This window comes from Rana temporaria, chromosome 11 (assembly GCF_905171775.1).
Source record: "Rana temporaria chromosome 11, aRanTem1.1, whole genome shotgun sequence".
NCBI classification, from domain to species: Eukaryota; Metazoa; Chordata; class Amphibia; order Anura; family Ranidae; genus Rana; species Rana temporaria.
The window spans coordinates 94,875,582-94,895,646 of NC_053499.1; the positions used below are offsets into that span (position 1 = coordinate 94,875,582).

The 20,065-nt window shown below is 46.7% G+C and overlaps 1 protein-coding gene across 3 annotated transcripts in view; it reads left to right on the forward strand.

Annotated features, from left to right (window-relative positions):
- Positions 1–20,065, forward strand: part of SF1 (splicing factor 1) — a 241,936-nt gene that overhangs the window by 111,524 nt on the left and 110,347 nt on the right. For 2 of the 3 annotated variants that reach the window (XM_040328777.1, XM_040328778.1), the window contains exon 3: positions 634–709. The exons of the other annotated variant lie outside the window; for it this stretch is intronic. In XM_040328777.1, coding sequence (XP_040184711.1) covers positions 634–709 — 76 coding nt within the window. The remainder of the gene's footprint in view (positions 1–633; positions 710–20,065) is intronic. 3 annotated transcript variants of the gene reach the window in all.

Consider the following 20,065-nt stretch of genomic DNA (forward strand, 5'->3'; position numbering starts at 1 on the left):
TTAATAAATGCAAGCGTAACCACCCTGTTCAGATCAACACATTGGGGTAAATTTACTGTGTTGCTATTAACAGCTTTGTGTTGCTGGTTATTTAGAATGACATTCCTGTGCAGTGTAGTAGGTACCAACAGATCATTGCTGTGGTGTATCAATACAGAAATTCCATGCATTATGGTGTACTGCTTAAAGAAAATTCTGCAGGTGCCTTTTTTGGGGGGGAAAGGGATTAAGGGGGGGTAGCAATTGAAACTTACATCATAGAATAACCCAAGAGTGACAGTGTTTATCTTCCATCCTAATTGCTTTCTGAATGTGCAATTACTTTTTTAATGATTTTGCAACTTTTTGTAAATGTGTGGGTATTTTTCCCTCTTAACAAACTGGTTTTAGTTCTGCCAGACAGCATTTGGTGTTTGCCTCTTACCACTGTTAACTTCCAGGCTTTGAACTGTTGGTTAACATGGCCCAGTAAAGCACTTTTTTTTAAATAAATTTCCTATTACTGGCTTTAACATGTTCTGCCTTGGTTATAATCTGTTGTTTGAACAATGTTGTGGGTTAATTTTTCTCCTTTTTGGGTTTGTAACCATTTTCTTCCATTCCTTTTTTGTTTTCTAACCTGTTTTCTTCCAGTTCAACTGCAAATTGAGGATCTGACTCGCAAGCTTCGCACTGGAGACCTGGGAATACCCCCTAACCCAGAAGACAGGTTGGGAAACCCCTCTGCTCGCTTGTAGCACATGACAGTAAAAGTTTCATCTTCTCTTGGACTCATTGTCTTAGTAAATATGTAGAATATGACATCTAGCAAAGATTTTTATCATATTTTCGCTTAGTGGAATATTCTGCTTTACAGACTTGCATTTTTGCATATGGTTAAAAGGGTAATTAACGTTTTTAATGCAAAGCTAAATCTTTAAGCTAGTTATATATTGGTAGAATTTCTTTCAAAACTGAGCAGGATCGACAATTTTTCTTAAAAGAAATTGTGTATGCGGTTTTAGCTTGGAAAATGATTCACTTCAAAAATGAATGTTAAAGGCAAACAATTTTAAAGACTTTAGAATGTCATGTGATCGATTTTGTTATGAGTATTTTTGTATGGATGTTTGAAAATCTTCTACTGTGGCCATCTTTAGATCAGTGAGGGCTTCCCCAAATTGAACCTGTGGTGATCTGTTTGATTAGTCAGCAGCACTGAAGCCAACAGTGATTGGTTGCTGCTTGGCCTTGGTGTGATGGCAGCCTTGGAGCTGCCAGGTGACCTAGTTAGCCACGCAATTGCAAGATAGATCTCTGGATCAAAAGTGAGGAAAAAGGGCATGTAGAACAAAACGCCTTTTAAAAGGAACAGTCTGCATACTGTTTCAGTTTATAGATGCAGATGAACAATGAGATCTGCTTTGAAATGTCACTGCTATAACAAAGCTGTTACCATTCCTTTTCCTGTAGTAGGTGAGCCGTCCATCACCATAGCAATGAATAAGTCCTGGCCCTAGTGCATCGCCTTTAACTATGCTGCTGGTGGTTGGCCTGCCTGATCTGTGGCAAACTGGGTATGCTTTTGCAACCGTTTGAGACTGCACAAGATGGCCTGTTTGCTGGAAAGTCTCTTTTGCTTAAAGCGGTTGTATACCCGCTGTCATTTTTTATTTATTTTTTTAAACCTGAAAAGCGAAAGCCATAATCGGCTAGTATGCACCGCATACTACCTGATTATGAAATACTTACCTTGGAACGAGGTGAGAGGAACTTACCTGGTCCACGCCGAGGGAGATGTCCTCTTTCGTCGGCGTGTCTTCCGGGTATAGCCGCTCCAGCCCTGTGATTGGCTGGAGCGGCGATGTCATCACTTCCGCGCATGCCGGCCCTTTAGCCGAGGATCCCCGCTGCGCATGGGCCACTGCAGTCAGAGGCGCATTGCGGGGGGAATATCTCCTAAACCTTACAGGTTTAGGACATATTCTTTATACCTACAGGTAAACCTTATTATAGGCTTACCTGTAGGTTAAAGTGGTAGTACAGAGTTTACTACCACTTTAAAATGATTGCTTATATACTCCTGAATACAAGAACTGATAAACTTTCTGCATACATTCCTAATTAAAATGTGTTTTTATGGACTCCTAAAACATAATGAAAGTGTATGTCAAAGCAAAATAAACTAAGTGCATCTCTGTAATAAAATCACATTTACCCATGTGTTATCCCTTTTAAAGTGTATTTCCACTTTTGTAACCAAATTGGATTAACACCACCAATATTTGTGACTTATTTAACATAGCACAAAAAAAACCTTGCATGCTGTCCCTGCTTTGTAATGTTTAAGACAGTGCTGTGGAGTAATTTTTGACCTTGTCTGAACACTGCATTATCGGCTGTAAACTAGATTTGGACATTGTCTGTCCTAACAAAGGGTTAAAAGTTTAGAATCTGCCCTTATTCATTGCTAATGAGGGTTCGTGTCCAGCAGCCCCAGTTTAAAAAGGGTTTTGAGGTGGAAAAGTTTTTTTTTTTCATTGAAATGAATACAGGAGATCTGTGATTGTAATGCCCCCAACTTTTGTATCAGTCAGGACAAGGGTAAATCACGGACTGTCCTTTCATAACGGTCACTGAGCATCGTAAACTGTGCTTCAGTTTATGAATGGACAGGAGTCACCCCCATACAGGGCTAAAAAAACAGATCGCAGGCAATAAATACTGCCCTCTGCAAACCGCTGTGGGTGTCGATACATAGCTTATTCTTTTTCTCTTTCTTTCTCTCTTTCTCTCTTTCTCTCTTTCTCTTTCTTTCTCGCGCTTTTTCCTCGCTCTTTTTCCTTTTTTTTTTTCTTTCCTCTTCTTCACACCAATCTTTAACATAACTACCTCAAAATACGTTTAATAAGATAATAAACCAGTCCTTTTTAAAAGTCCATAAATTCTTCAGTGATAAAATCTCTGCAGAATACACCGGATGTGCTTGGTTAAGATTTCTTACTCACTAGAACCTTAGTAGGTGGCATCTTTAGACTTGAATGTCAATGGACATATATCAAAAGATTTAAAGTGTGTATATATCATCCTCCTCCACCATGGTATCCCATTAGAAATAAGAGAATGATGGAACCATAGTGTAAAATTAAGTGGTCTTGCATAGCAAGAGCACTTATTGTTATCTCACATATATATTATTATTATTCTTATAGCCAAATTTGCCCCCCTAACTCCTCCCACAGTTTTTACACTACATAGACGAGTAATATATCGAATCGTGCGGATTGTTCCCGATCGGTGGGCTATTACTGTGTGGAAAATTTCGCCGAATCTTTCGCGAAATATTGTAATTTTTGCGGCAAAATTTTCCCGTAGGAATGAATGGGGAGCGGTAGAGTGTGGGATTTCTAAAAATGAAAAATCATTACATGATTTGCAAACTGCGACCACACCCTCATTTTCAAGCCGACCTACACAAATCTTATATCAAAACGTTCAGCTATCCCTGCTGCCTCCACACGTGTTCACGGCTAAGTGATTGATCAAACCGTTTTCACAATATGATAATTTGTTTGCAACCTACGTCATCCATTATTTCAATGGAAGTCAATGGAGGTCAAAGTTTAGAAAACTAAAATCATCTTTGGAATTTGTAAACTGCGACTGTGCCTTCAATTTTATTATTTCAGAGACATACTATACATCAAAATGTAGGTCTGGGTCTTGTGATTCGTAAAATATAAAGATATTCGCTGTACGATTCATAGTTTTTAAAATACAACCATTTGAATAGGACAAGTATTTAAGAAAAATCCAGGATCTGAGTCTCTGCTTAGAGGCTGCATGCTTATGTTTACATTGGTTTCCTAGGAGACGCTGAGGTAATAAAAACTCCTCACGCACAGCTGTAAGGGGATTCTATAGCTCCTCCCACACAGCTGTGAGGTAGTTGTGAGGTGTTTTCTGTGAGGTAAATACCTTAATTTGAAGGACAAGTATTAAAAAAAAATTCCTCAATTTCTGCTGTGTTTACAGAGCCTGCAAACCAAACAATTGGTTTCCTAGCAGACGCTGAGGAGTTTAATAACACCTCACAAACAGTTGTGAGGTGAGTTGGCTCCTCCCACACAAGGCTGAGGGAACTTTCCTCTGCTTGCAAGGGTCTCAAACTGGTGGCCCTCCAGCTGTTGTAAAACTACAAGTCCCATCATGCCTCTGCCTGTGGGAGTCATGCTGGTAACTGTCATTCTTGGAATGCCTCATTGGACTTGTAGTTTTGCAACAGCTGGAGGGCCGCCAGTTTGAGACTCGAGTGTGTTGCATATGTTTTACATTGGTTTCCTAGGAGACGCTGAGGTAAAATCTTCATACACACATCTGTGAGGGCTTTCTATAGCTCCTCCCACACACTGTGAGGTGATATGGCTCAGTTTTTTTGGTTTCTATGTAACTTCTGCATGCTCTGCATATAGCAACCATACATAGCAACCAGTCCATAGCAACCAGTCCATAGCAACCAGTCCATAGCAACCAGTCCATAGCAACCGGTCCATAGCAACCGGTCCATAGCAACCGGTCCATAGCAACCGGTCCATAGCAACCGGTCCATAGCAACCGGTCCATAGCAACCGGTCCATAGCAACCGGTCCATAGGAACCGGTCCATAGGAACCGGTCCATAGGAACCGGACCATAGCAACCGGTCCCTAGCAACCGGTCCATAGCAACCGGTCCATAGCAACCGGTCCATAGCAACCGGTCCATAGCAACCGGTCCATAGCAACCGGTCCATAGGAACCGGTCCATAGCAACCAGTCCATAGCAACCGTCCATAGCAACCAGTCTCTAGCAACCACTCCATAGCAACCACTCCATAGCAACCACTCCATAGCAACTGTCCATAGCAACCACTCCATAGCAACCACTCCATAGCAACCACTCCATAGCAACCACTCCATAGCAACCACTCCATAGCAACCAGTCCATAGCAACCATTCCAGAGCAACCAATCCAGAGCAACCGTCAATACCAACCAGTCCATAGCAATCAATCCAGAGCAACCGTCCATCGCAACCAGTCCATAGGAACCCTCCATAGCAACCAGTTTTTGATGGGGCAAATAGGATGGTGCAGTTTTGATGGGGTAGTTTTTAATGGAGCAGTTTTTGATGGGGCAATGGACCGAACTGGCTCGACACACTGTTGGATCACATTTACATCTCCAGGGGCACCGTCTCCAGTCAGGAGTATTGGTGGAGGCAAGACCACGCCGCACAATTTCCCCAGAAATTGTATCTTTTCTAGTTGTTTATTAAAATACATAAAATCACAGAATGCCTGCTTACATTTGCGAGTGCCTTCTTCCGGCACGGAAGATAGGCCGCAGGAACCATAGACCACCTGGCTTGCACGTGTAGGTTGCCATGCGCTCCACTGCCGTGTGGAGATGAAACCGGAAGTTCGGGACCCGGAAATGACGGGAAGGCCTGAGTGACTTTAACCAGTTAAGCCCCGGACCAATATGCAGCCTAAAGACCCAAGGTGGTTTTTACAGTTCGGGACTGCGTCGCTTTAACAGACAATTGCGCGGTCGTGCGACGTGGCTCCCAACAAAATTGGCGTCCTTTTTCCCCCCACAAATAGAGCTTTCTTTTGGTGGTATTTGATCACATCTGCGGTTTTTTAGTTTTTGCGCTATAAACAAAATAGAGCGACAATTTTGAAAAAAATTCAATATTTTTTACTTTTTGCTGTAATAAGTATCCCCCAAAAACATATATAAAAACATTTTTTTTCCTCAGTTTAGGCCGATACGTATTCTTCTACCTATTTTTAGTAAAAAAAATCTCAAGCGTTTATCGATTGGTTTGCGCAAAATTTATAGCGTTTACAAAATAGGGGATAGTTTTATTGCATTTTTTATAATTTTTTTTTTTTTTACTACTAATGGCGGCGATCAGCAATTTTTTTCGTGACTGCGACATTATGGCGGACACTTCGGACAATTTTGACACATTTTGGGACCATTGTCATTTCACAGCAAAAAATGCATTTAAATTGCATTCTTATTGTGAAATGACAGTTGCAGTTTGGGAGTTAACCACAGGTGGCGCTGTAGGAGTTAGGGTGCACCTAGTATGTGTTTACAACTGTAGGGGGGGTGTGGCTGTAGGAATGACATCATCGATCGTGTCTTCCCTATAAAGGGAATGACGCGATCGATGCGCCGCCATAGTGAAGCACGGGGAAGCCGTGTTTACATACGGCTCTCCCCGTTCTTCAGCTCCGGGGAGCGATCGCGACGGAGCGGCTATAAACAAATAGCCGCGCCGTGGTCCCGGATCGCTCCCCGAGCGAACCCGACCTCCGCATGTAGCGGGGGGGTCCCGATCGGACCCCCCACCCGCTAATAGGCAAGGACGTACATGTACGCCCATGTGCCTGTACGTGCCATATTGTGGACGTATATGTACATGCGGGGGTCGGGAACTGGTTAAAAAGGTCATATTGTTCTGGCGAGTAGGAAATCTTTTTCCTTTTTGGATTACTTCTCTGCATTTCTTACAATATCTGTTTATCTGTTTAATTCTGCCATCTCCTGGCTTCCCCCCTGAGAACAGACCACAATTATGGCTGCTGAGCCAAGATACTATGGTCTAAATCTAAATGCGTATCTGCGTCATCGGCATGTCTCCTCTCTGCCTGTTTTCAGCTCCCCCCCCCTCCTCCCACTTCCTGTCAAGTGAGAAAGCCGATCTCCTACAGTACTCCCAGCCGCGCCCCTCTCCGCCTCTCCCCTCTTCCCTCGTACACACTGTATTGACGGCCACAGGCAGGAAGATAAGAGATTTCTCTTCTGGCATATCGTGCATACGTCAGAAATCTCTGCCCCTTCTACTCGGCTCCCTCGGCTTGGATATAGAGACGAAATAGGACAAGCGACACAGCTAAAAAGGCTAATGAAAAAAATGATGCTGCAATGCATAGGGAACCATGTACTGTGTGCCCGATTCATTGGGGGCAATCGGGTTAACAACCACTTTAGTAGTTTCAGTCAGAAAATGCCGGCGGTTATTTTCCCAGAGCACGCAGGCTTTCCTGAGCCGGCAATTTTATTGTGGTTTCAGTTTTACCTCTAGCGCTGGGACGGTTTGTCTGGAACGGCGCAAATTACACAGAACACGTCGTGACTGACACAGTGGAAGCGGCTTGCGGGCGCAAGGGGGGGTAAACGCCCCCCACCGTCTTCTGGGGAAAGCTGATTCAGACTCGGGCCTTGCTGTGGCACACGGCCCCTGTTCTGACGTTTCAGAGGATGCGGACCAGGACAGTGAGGATGACTCTGTATCCGGGTCAGTGCAAGAAAAGGTGCTTGTAGGAGCACTTATCACAACAGTGCAGGATACCCTAAAGATGGAGGATACGGCCGGGGCATCTACAGAGGTCTCGGTCCCTTTTGGGTCTCACAAGCCGGCCCGTGCGGCTAAGGTGTTTCCCTACCCATCTTATTTTGATAAGTTTACAAAGAATAGGAATGGCAACAGACCTTTTCGGTCCCAAAACGCATGCGGTACGTAACCCCTTTTGAGGAGAGTTTCCTGAAGAAATTGACATCTCCGCCGATTGTGGACCCGCCGGTCTCCAGGTTAAATAAGGTAACGATCCTGGTAGAGGGTACCCTGGCTTTTAAGGACCCCACCGATAAAAGGGCCTAGGCGGTCGTCCGGTCCATGTTCACGGTGGTGGGGTCAGTCAGCATTGCGGCCAGTATTGGCCACACCCCTGGTGTCAGACACTTACTGAATGGGCTAAATTGTTGCACCGAGGGCTGGAAAAGGAACAGGATTCCCCGGTCTGCGTGGCACTGGTAGGCCATTTGGTGCATGGCCTTAAGTATGTCTGCGATGCGGCCGTGGATACGGCTCCTTTGCTTTCTAGAACCTCAGTATCTGCTGTGGTGCTCTGTCGCCTGATTTGGCTTAAATGCTGGTCTGCGGACCAGGCATCTAAAGAAGGCAGATTTGCCCTTCCAGCGGGAGAGGCTATTTGGAGCCTCGCTGGATGACATTATTAAGAATGTTACTGAGGGTAAGAGAACGTTGCTTCCACAATCCACAAGAGTTAAGGAGCCACGCCGTAGGCCCAGGGCCCTCCTTTTCTGCTCAGAAGCGTTTTTTTTGTCCGCCCGGGTCCGCAGGTAAGTGTGCCCAGGCCGATAAGATGCCCGCTGAGGGACAGAAGCGTCCCCTGGTTTTGCAGCAAATCTACGGCTGCGTGAAGGTTTGCCCCTGCCCGACTCTCGGGGGGGGGGGGGGGGTCGTCTTCGATGGACCTCCCTCCTTGCCGACCAGTGAGTTTGCGGAGTGGTGTCATCGGCATACAAGATAGTTTCTTTCTTGTCCGCCAAACAAGTTTCTTTCCCTCCAACCTTCATATTTTTCCGGTGTGTCTGGACGCCCTGCTTGGGGCAGTGTAAGACCTGCTGAGGCGGTGATAGTACCTGTGCCGTCACCGGAAAGGTTTCAGAGATTCTACTCCAATCTGTTGTCCCAAAGAAGGATGGGGTCCGTCCGATTCTGGATCTCAAAGCCCTAAAAGTACAAAGGTTTAGGATGGAATACGGTTCGCTCTGTGGTTGCTGCACTTTATCCGGGTTTCTGGCATCCTTGGACATCAAGGACGCATACGTGCATGTCCCCATATGCCGTTCGGGCATCAGAAGTTTCTGCGATTTGCGGGCGGAAACCAAGCCACTACAATTTGTAGCTCTTCTTCGGCCTCTGCCTGACGTCGGGTCCAAGGGTTTTCACAAAGGTGCTCGCCCCGATTCTGGCTTTGCTGAGGCAACGAGGGATCGCGATCGTGGGATACCTGGACGACCTCCTGAGAGCAGCCTCAGAATTAGGGGAGGATGTGGCGATCGCCAGTCAGACTCTTCGGGAGTTTGGTTGGGTACTGAACCTCCAGAAGTCGGTGTTGGTGCAGACTCAACGCCTGGACTCCTCAGAGGCGAGAGTTTTTCTCCCTTCAGATGAGCTGCAGACTCTTCAGGCTGCAGTGAAGCTGTTGGCATCTCGCAGGTGGTTGTCACTGTGCTTTTGAATGCGAGTCCTGGGTCTCATGGTGGCCACTTTCGAGGCGGTACTGTATGCTCAATTCCACACTGAGTCTTGCAAAGAAAGATTCTGTCCAAATGGGACAAGTCTCCATTGTCTCTGGATTGTCGGATTCGGGTGAGCCTCCTAGTCGGGGAATCCCTGGTCTGGTGGCTGAGGTCTCCGACCCTTCAGTCCGGGAGGTCGTTCCTTCCTTCTCATTTGACGGTGATCACGACTGACGCCAGCCTGACTGGTTGAGGGGGAGTTTGAGGCGTCCAATTGGCACAGGGTTGCTGGACGCAGGAAAAATCCTGCCTGCCGATCAATGTGCTGGAACTTCGGGTTATCAGGCGTTGCCTCTCCACATGGTCACAGAGGCTGCAGGGATGCCCATTCAGGGTCCAGTCAGACAACGGCACTGCGGTGGCGTATGTCATCCATCAAGGAGGAGCGAGGAGTTCAGGTACAGCATTGGAGGTGCAACGCGTGCTGGCTCTATCGGTCGTGTACATTCCGGGCATAGAAAACTGGCAAGCATACTACCTAAGTTGTCAGATGCTGGACCAAAGGGAATGGTCGCTACATCCGGATGTATTTCAACTCCTTTGCCTGAGATGGGGCACGCCAGACGTGGATCTCCTGGGTTCTTGACTCAATCGGAAGGTATTAAGGTTTCTGGCCAGGTCCAAAGATCCTTGGGCAGACGCGTTGGTAGCGCCATGGGGGCATTATCTGCTGATTTATGCCCCCCCCACGCTAAAACTTCTCCCTTGTCTGCTTCGCAGAGTTGAGGCCGAGGGCCATTCCGGTGATTCTAATTGCCCCAGATTGGCCTTGGCGTCCCTGGTACGCCGACATAGTTCGGATGGTGGCGGATGTTCCTTGGCGACTGCCGATGCGAGAGGACCCTCTGCCACAAGGTCCTATACTTAATTTTGCTTTACAGTCGCTGGCTTTAACGGCAAGGCTGTTGAAAGCCAGGTGCTGAGGGACCGAGGTCTATCGGATTCGGTGATGTCAACCATGCTGAGGGAGCGGAAGTCATCTTCTCTGAAGATTTATCATCGCACTTGGAAAGTCTACATCTGTGTGAGGAGATGGGGTGGCGTCCGCGTACATATTGGGTTTCCAGGATCCTGCTATTTTTGCAGCGTGGAGTGGATCAACTTAAGATGACACCTAACCTGCTCCTCTTCAGAAAAAAACTAAAGACGGAGCTGTTCGTCCAGGCCTATGGATAAATTTATATTATTTTCCCTCTCACAGTCCGCCCCCTCATTGAAGGGGCCACTTGCCTCTCTAATAACTATGATGTCTTCTACCCCTCCTCTATTATCCCCACTGTTCCTTTTTTCTTTTATATTTTTTCTCATACACTTCACGGCTCTTTCCTCTTGCTCCCCTAAGGGCTGGATACCCTTTCCTCTCACCGCCCTCTCTTCTCTTTTCTCTCTCTTCTTCACCACGGATTGATTCAAAGTTACATCTCACCAGCGGCGCTTAGACGCTCACTTCACAGTGGGCATTTGGCGCCTAATTAAGCTCAAAAATCAATCAATCAATCAAAAACACTTGCCTTAAGCACCATTAAGGGGCAGATATCGTCCATTTTTTTTAGCGACCCCTGGTGGCTCATTCATTGGTGAGTACGTTTGTGCAAGGGGTTAGACATGTGGCCCCTTCGTTTCGGCCACCGCTGCCTCGTGGGATTTAATTCTGGTTCTCTCGGTAGTTCAGAAAACGCTGTTTTGAGAACATTAGGAAAATCCCCCCTATTGGCGCTCTCAGAAAATAGCCTTTCTGGTGGCGATTACATCTGCCAGGAGGGTTTCTGAGTTTGTGGCCACGTCTTGCAAGTCTCCCTACTTGATCCTCCACAAGGATAAGACGGTGCTACGCCCGCAGCCTTCGTTTTTCCCAAAAGTTGTTTCAGCGTTTCATCTAAATGGGGACATTGCGCTTCCATCCTTGTATCCTCGGCCGTCGTATCCTAAAGAGGTTACTTTGCATTCCTTGGACGTGGTCCAGGCTCTGAGGGTGTTTCTGTCGGCTACGGCTCCGTTTCGGAGGTTGGATTCCCTGTTTTGGTAGCTGGTCCAAAGAGGGTCCTGGTGGTCTCGTTGGCCGCCATTTCTCGGTGGATTTGACAGATTGTGATCCAGGCTTATGCCATAAAACGGCGGGTGCCTCCCTTTCCTGTCAAAGCACATTCGACCAGGGCAATTGGTGCCTTCTGGGCTTTGAAGCGTCCGTTTCCCAGGTGTGTAAGGCGGCGACCTGGTCATCCGTTCACCAAATTTTACAAGGTTGATGTGAGCGCAAGGTTTTGCAGGCGGCTGTTTTAAGGTTTACAACTCCTCCGTTGAGGAGCTCTGGTTGTTATGGGTGGAGTTCTTTGTTGCTGTTTCCACCCCTTGTTTTTTTTACACTGCTTGGGGACGTCCCTAAGGTCAAGATTGAAAGTGCTGTGTCCGCCAATGAACGAAAGAGAAAATAGGATTTTTGTACTCCACCGTACAATCCTTTTCTCTGAAGTTGGTTGACAGACACAGCACCCACCCCTCCTTTTTTTTTATATTTGTATTGCTTTTTGACAAACTGAGCTGCTGGATGCAGTGTGAGGGGTTATAGGCGGTACTTGGCAGTTTTTTCTGTTTTTACATGTTCTCCCTAGTCCTCTCCTGAAGGAGGCGATCTAATCATAAGGTCAAGATTGAAAGTGCTGTGTCCGTCAATGAACTTGAGAGGAAAGGATTTTACGGTGAGTACAAAAATCCTATTTTTTGCACTAGACTAGATTATACCTTGAGTGTGTGTTTTGCCTCACTTGCTACACAAAATAGAGCAAGAGGGACTGATTCTAATTGCACCAAACTTTCTCAGACGAACCTGGCACACAGACAAGACATTTACTGGTCTCTTCCCAGCAAGCCAAATCTGCTTTCTCAAGACTCCCCACTCATGGAAATCTTATTTTGCCTAGTGTAAACACGGTAAATTCACCTGGTCTCCATCATAGTTACAAGTAAGGATATTCCCTTGTATGTCATAACCAAGTTGTAGACTGTCCTGTAGCAAATCCTTGTGGTGAAAGGGCAGGTGTAAGCACTTGAGTACCATTTTATAAGGGCTCTAATTGAAAGTGGCATTAAAGTATACAATCGGTGATGCCAATTAACAGTCGTTCACACGAGACTGAGCTCTGAGTGGTTGAATGTTAGTACCAAGTTTGAATAGTTTGCACTATGCATACTTTCCAAACACAGCCTCGTTTATACCAGCAACAGTCCAAAATACAGTGTCCTTGTCTTTCTGGTCCACTTTATAGCACCCTACAGTAGGGGTGTCAAATTTAATCGCTGCATCGCGATTCGGGTGGCACCGATGCATGCGGTCCTGATAATCGATGCCTAGCCCCGTCCCTCCCGGGAGAGAGCTCCGTTCGATGTTACCTTCTCTCAGTTCCATCCAGTGAGCCAGCGATGTTTTCTCTACCAGGGGGCTGAGCTGACAGTCTGTGTTACAGAGCACAGCACAGCCCCGCCCAGCCCCTCCTTCCTCCACACAAATGGCTGGCAGAAGCTGGATCTTCTCTGTTTGCCCGCCCACACTCCGGGCAGCTTCAGCCTGTGTTGTACAGAGAGGATGTGTGGGCGGGAAAGTTCAATCTGAGCAGTCTGTTCAAATCCAGCGAGACTCCTGGAGGCTGGGACTAGCCAAGTAAGTGAACTTCTCCTCCCTCTCTGCAGCTAAAGATTATTATTTTTTTTTTCTAGCAGCCTGTGTCACTACCATGCCCTCCTAGGTGTTGTGAAGTGGGCTCACACTGACATGCTGCTGTTTGTCTGCAGGGTTGGTGTACTGGCAGTCTTCCTGCATGTTGCCCCTGGCTCCATAGAGGTTTCACATTTTTACTGCATGTTCTGAAAGGACACAGAATGTCCTGCATGCTGCATCTTTGGTACACTTTCAGAAAATGCAACAAAAATGTGCAACCTAAAAGTCTGAGGTTCTGCAGCTAAGGAAACCCACCAGCACTGCAGCCAAACCGCAGCACACCAGTGTGAGCCCAAAGGCTTGTATTCACTAGCAGCAGGCACTGCCACTCCTCTGAAAAGTGATCCATGCTCAGGTCACTTTTCAGAGGCATTTGACAGGCAGTGAGTTTATATGACATGTCCTGCCTGTTTTAACCACCTACATGCCAATCCCTCCAGGTAATAGCAAGGCTCACTTTGAACTCCATATTTCCATTACTCTCTGTAGGTATGGATGTGCTCCTCACCCTTATTGTTTGCACATCTAATACCTAAGGGTACTTTCACACTGGGGTGGTAGCAGTAAAGCGATGCTAGTTTTAACTGTGCTTTACCATCGGGTTAAAACCGCCATGCTGCATTATTTTCAATGGGCCGGACAGTTTGGGAGTGGTGTATGCAGCGATCCCAAACTGCCACAAAGATGCTGCTTGCAGGACTTTTCAGACCATCCTGCAAGTGCACTGCTCCAGTGTGAAAGTACTCAGGCCTCCAATCATCCTCTGTGCGCAGAACAGCATGTAAGTACAGAGGAAGAGGGGGGTGCTGTGATTCGGGGACACAGGGGGGGTACGTGCATCTAGTGGTAATCTGATGTCACCTGTGATAAGTCATTGTCACTGCAGGCAGGGACTGGTCATGTATGGAGGAGAAATATAGACCATCTCCTGTACTATGTCCACAGTCTCTGACCATCTCCTGTACTATGTCCGCAGTCTCTGACCATCTCCTGTACTATGTCCGCAGTCTCTGACCATCTCCTGTACTATGTCTGCAGTCTCTGATCATCTCCTGTAGCATGTTTGCAGTCTCTGATCATCTCCTGTAGCATGTCTGCAGTCTCTGATCATCTCCTGTACTATGTCTGCAGTCTCTGACCATCTCCTGTACTATGTCTGCAGTCTCTGACCATCTCCTGTTACTATGTCTGCAGTCCTCTGATCATCTCCTGTAGCATGTCTGCAGTCTCTGATCATCTCCTGTAGCATGTTTGCAGTCTCTGATCATCTCCTGTAGCATGTTTGCAGTCTCTGATCATCTCCTTGTACTATGTTTGCAGGTCTCTGATCATCTCCTGTACTATGTCTGCAGTCTCTGATCATCTCCTGTACTATGTCTGCAGTCTCTGATCATCTCCTTGTACTATGTCTGCAGTCTCTGATCATCTCCTGTACTATGTCTGCAGTCTCTGATCATCTCCTGTACTATGTCTGCAGTCTCTGATCATCTCCTGTAGCATGTCTGCAGTCTCTGATCATCTCCTGTACTATGTCTGCAGTCTCTGACCATCTCCTGTACTATGTCCGCAGTCTCTGACCATCTCCTGTACTATGTCTGCAGTCTCTGACCATCTCCTGTACTATGTCCGCAGTCTCTGACCATCTCCTGTACTATGTCCGCAGTCTCATGACCATCTCCTGTACTATGTCCGCAGTCTCTGACCATCTCCTGTACTATGTCCGCAGTCTCTGACCATCTCCTGTACTATGTCCGCAGTCTCTGACCATCTCCTGTACTATGTCCGCAGTCTCTGACCATCTCCTGTACTATGTCCGCAGTCTCTGACCATCTCCTGTACTATGTCCGCAGTCTCTGATCATCTCCTGTAGCATGTTTGCAGTCTCTGATCATCTGTAGCATGTTTGCAGTCTCTGATCATCTCCTGTAGCATGTTTGCAGTCTCTGATCATCTGTAGCATGTTTGCAGTCTCTGATCATCTCCTGTAGCATGTTTGCAGTCTCTGATCATCTGTAGCATGTTTGCAGTCTCTGATCATCTCCTGTAGCATGTTTGCAGTCTCTGATCATCTCCTGTAGCATGTTTGCAGTCTCTGATCATCTCCTGTAGCATGTTTGCAGTCTCTGATCATCTCCTGTACTAGTTTGCAGTCTCTGATCATCTCCTGTACTATGTCTGCAGTCTCTGATCATTCTCCTGTACTATGTCTGCAGTCTCTGATCATCTCCTGTACTATGTCTGCAGTCTCTGATCATCTCCTGTACTATGTCTGGCAGTCTCGATCATCTCCTGTACTATGTCTGCAGTCTCTGATCATCTCCTGTACTATGTCTGCAGTCTCTGATCATCTCCTGTACTATGTCTGCAGTCTCTGATCATCTCCTGTACTATGTCTGCAGTCTCTGATCATCTCCTTTAGTATTTTGGGGGGAGAGCAATGCGCACTTGCGCTGCAATCATGATGCATCGTGATATCGAATCGAATCGTGGACTTGATAATCGTAATCGCATCGAATCGTGAGACCGGTGAAGATGCGCAGCCCTACCCTACAGCTGACTAAACTTTGCAACAAATGCCAAGGTGGGCGCCCATGCTGGATCGAGTGCAACATTAGAGGCCACGCCCATAGCATCAAGTCCAGGTACGGCTGCTAAGGAATTACCGTGGTTGCAGGGATCCGGATGTACTGTACTTGGATATTGTATGGATTTTACAAGTGATGCAGCGATCCCAAACAGCCCAAAGATGCTTGCAGGACTTTTGCCAATATCCTGCAAGCATACAGCCCGGGTGTGAAAAGTACCCATTGCAGAGAATGGGAGACTAAAAATGCCTGAAAACAGCCTCAGGGTCTTAAACATTCTTGTACAGAAAAGTAGGTGTTGAGGGTGCCAGAAGTAGTTTTTTTTTTTGGTCCCTTTATTTCAGGTACTTGTATAGCCCTGACAATTTAAAGTGTTAACCCCCCAAAAAATTATAAATTTTCAGGTACCTTGGACCCCTTCACACTGGGTGGTGGGTAAAGCGCCGCTATTTTTAGCACGCTTTACCGTCGTTTTATGGCGCTATTCGAACTCGTGGGGCGCTTTTAACCCCCGCTAGCGGCCGTAAAAGGGTTAAAACCGCGGTAAGTAGAATGGCCAAATTTTCAATTCTTTTTTTTTTTATGAACCCCATATATGTCGTTTAGACCCATTTCACACTGGGGCCATCCGTGCATTTGCGGTAAAGCGCTGCTAGTTTTAGCGGTGCTTTTTTGGCCGTTGGTGGGATGACTTTAACCCCAATATATGGGTTAACTCCCGTTTTGCAGCACTTCGACTTGCTTTGTCAGGCGCTTCGGAATAGCTGCCCATTCATTGCAGTGGGCAGGGGTGCAGCAATCCCAAACCGCCCGAAGGTGCTTGCAGGACTTTTTCCAACATCCTGCAAGTGTAGAGAATGGGAGGCCTTTTTCAGGCTAAAATGCCCAAAAATATAAATTTTCTGGTACCTTGGACCCCTTTCACGCTGGAACGGTGGGGGCGTCGGCGGTAAAGCGCTTCTATTTGTACCCCAGCTTTACTGTCATTTTAGCGGCGCAATTCGGCCTCTAGTGGGGCTCCTTTTAACCTGCATCACTTCCTGTATCCCCTCTAATTAGACCACGAAAATTATGGCCGCTCCGCCCTGATCACCGTGGTCTAATTGCAGTCCTCTGTCATACTCTGCTGTTCCCTCTGCTCTCCCGTCTCCCCCTCCCTGCATGTCAGCTTGTCTGTCTTGTCTTGTGTCTGTTTCCCCTAGTAAAATTTTGTAATCTATTTTTTTTCCTTTCCTTACTGCCAGTCCCTCAATTATATCCTGACAGAGCACCTTTCTATTAGAAAAAGGACCGCTGTAAGTACCGTTTGTAGCGCTGTCTTCAGGCCGGTCAGGAGATCTCCCCGACTGACGTCGGAGGGAGATCACGGCCCCTCCATTCAGCAGAGCTGTACAGTGGCAGTTAATCGTGTGACCAACCTGAAGACATCTCTAAATCACTATTTTACAACGCTTGTTTTTCTATAAGAAAGGTAGTTTGCTCTGCCAGGCTCTAAATAGTCTGGCAGAGCTTTAGTTATATAGGTTAACAAACCCTTTAAGCAGCGATTTACATATATAGTGCATTCACATTAAACCCTGTCCTTAAGAAGTTTACAATTTAAGGTCCCTAATTCACATACATACTAGGGATAATTTGGAGTCTGAAAAAAACTTTCAGGCACAGCAAGTATTCCAGGCAGCAAGTGTTGTGGTTGGTATGCTAACCACTAAGCCCCTATGTTACCCAGTATCTGCCCTAATTTAACAGCCCATTGATTACCAGCGTGTTTTTTGCAGTGTTTGATACATCTGGCGTACCTGGAGGAAACCCACGCAAGCACAGGCCATTGCCCTAATGTTGTAAGACAGAAGTGCTTACCACTAAGCCACTGCTATGCCCATGATGGCACAGTAGGTTGAATTTACCAAAGACTGGAGCAGCCAGAATCCTGGAGCAGCTGTGCATGGAAATCAGCTAGCTTAAATTCTAGCTTAAATTTTCAAAGCTTGACTAAACAAAATTAAGCTGGAAGCAGATTGGTTACTTTACATAGCTGCTCCAGTTTTAGTTAATTTCTCACCGTGAAGTTTTAGCCCTAAATTCCAAAGCGCTTGTCAGTACAGACTTCTCATTAATATGAGAGAAAAATATAAATCGCGCTACCTCTAAACCCTCCTTGACAAACACAAGTTTTAGGCATTTACAAGTGGGTAATATATGGTGATGTATATAAAGCTCAATGCTATATCAAAACATTGGAGTATAATGGCCACTAGGGTGCACTATGCATCCATCTCCACACACCTCAATAATAGTGATATTTAGTGATTAATACAAAAAAAAAAAAAAATAACATTTCGATCAAAAAACATAAAACTCAAGTTAAGTTATAACTATAAAAAAATATGAAAATAAAATTAATTGAAAATTCGAAATTGTGACAAAAGTCCATAAATATGTAACAAATGAGATGTCAAACACCCGTGTAGTTGTGCCACATTTCAGATTAGTTGAAAAACATGTCCAAAAGAAACAGTGATGTATCCTCCACCAGGCTATAGATTGGCTCCTTACCAGATTTCCACGATCCTTTATGACGGGATCATAAACGGCATGTATTAGGTAGTCACTCCCAATCCAGTGGTTCAGATATATACGGTCCTAATTAGGGCTGCATGATTAATCGAGGAGAGAATCGCGATTTCGATTCTCCCCGCCAAGGATCTCCCTGCGGGATGACCCGCGATTCTGCTTTTTCACAGCTGGTTCCACGGTTAACGGTCATTATTCAGGGCCGCCGCTTGAGGTCCGTGGCCGGGCGGAGACAATGTAGACCAAGCAATAGGAATTGCTCAGTGCAGAGTGGACGGGAGGAGCCGGCCGGGTGGCTGCTAATAGGAATTGAGCTGCAGCACCGCCCACCTCCCGCCCCACTGATGTCTGTCTGTGAGTGTAATGACGTGGGAAGGGGCGGGGGTGGGCAGAGCTGCAGCTCAATTCCTATTAGAAGCCACCCGGCCGGCTCCTTCTGTCCTGTCCACTCTGTACTGAGTCTATGCTGCTGGGGCATCATACCTGATCAATAATATGATGAATCTTCTTCCCTCCTGATCACAAGGATAGGATGGAGAATGGGACTTTTTGTCTTCTGGTAAATTTCTCCCTCTGTAATTGCAGGTCACACTATTCAGGTGAGAAAAACTAAAACAGGGAAGGAGGAGGAGGGGTACAATAACTAAGGGGGCCCTGCTGGAAACGCCTGGTGTAAGAGGGGCCCTGCTGGAAACGCCTGGTGTAAGGGGGGGCCCTGCTGGAAACGCCTGGTGTAAGGGGGGCCCTGCTGGAAACGCCTGGTGTAAGGTGGGCCCTGCTGGAAACGCCTGGTGTAGGGGGGGCCCTCGCTGGGAATGCCTGGTGTAGGGGGGGCCCCGCTGGGAATGCCTGGTGTAGGGGGGGCCCCGCTGGGAACGCCTGGTGTAAGGGGGGGCCCCGCTGGGAACGCCTGGTGTAAGGGGGGGCCCCGCTGGGAACGCCTGGTGTAAGGGGGGGCCCCGCTGGGAACGCCTGGTGTAAGGGGGGGCCCCCGCTGGGAACGCCTGGTGTAAGGGGGGGACCGGCACTGGTTCCATGTAACCAGCGTGGAACGCAAATGACGCCGACAGATTTATATGGGGGGGGGGTGTTCTGGCATTCCGTTTTTGAGAATCGTGAGAGAATCGTGATCTTTAGTCTAAGCAAAAGAATCGTGATTCTCATTTTGACCAGAATCGTGCAGCCCTAGTCCTAATGGGTCTCATTCACAAGCAATTTTACCGGCAGCAATGCCCACCATGTAAGAAACAATAACAGCTCCACATAGTGTATTAAATGAGTAAAAGAATTTATTTAAAAAATAAGATTGCACTTACAATCATGCAGTTAAAAAATCGCCTTGAATCTGATGTGCCGGCCGGTACACAAATTCTCAGTCACCCGTCCACTGGGGGAACGTTTAGAGCTTCTTGGGTGAAGCCCTACGTCTACGTCCGTTTCGTAAAAAAATTACTTCTTCCAGTAGGCCCCTGGCACAACTACACGGGTGTTTGACATCTCATTTGTTAAATATTTATGGACTTTTATTGTCAATTTCGAATTTTCAATACATTTTATTTTCATATTTACTTAGTTATAACTTAACTTGTTATGTTTTTTGATCGAAATGTTATTTGTTTTTTCTTTTTGTATTAACCACTTCCCGACGGCCGTACGACTATATACGGCCGCAGGGTGGTTCTACTTCTCTGGGGCGCCGTCATTTGACGTCCGCCCCTTTCCGCGTTCCCCGCGCGCTCTCCCGAGTGCGCAGCGGGGAACTTCTGTGCTGACCGTGTCCCTTGGACACAGCCAATTACAGATCGCCGTGAACGGCCAATCGGAGTGGCCGTTTGCTAGTTAATCTGTGCGGCCAATGAGAGATGATCTCATATGTTTACATATGAGATCATTTCTCATTGCCGGCTCTCACAGACAGTGGTGCTGTCAGGGAGAGAGGAGACCGATCTGTGTCTCTATGTACAAGAGACACAGATCGGTCTCCTCTCCCCCAGTCACCCCACAGTTAGAACACTATATAGGGAATACATTTAACCCCTTCCTCACCCCCTAG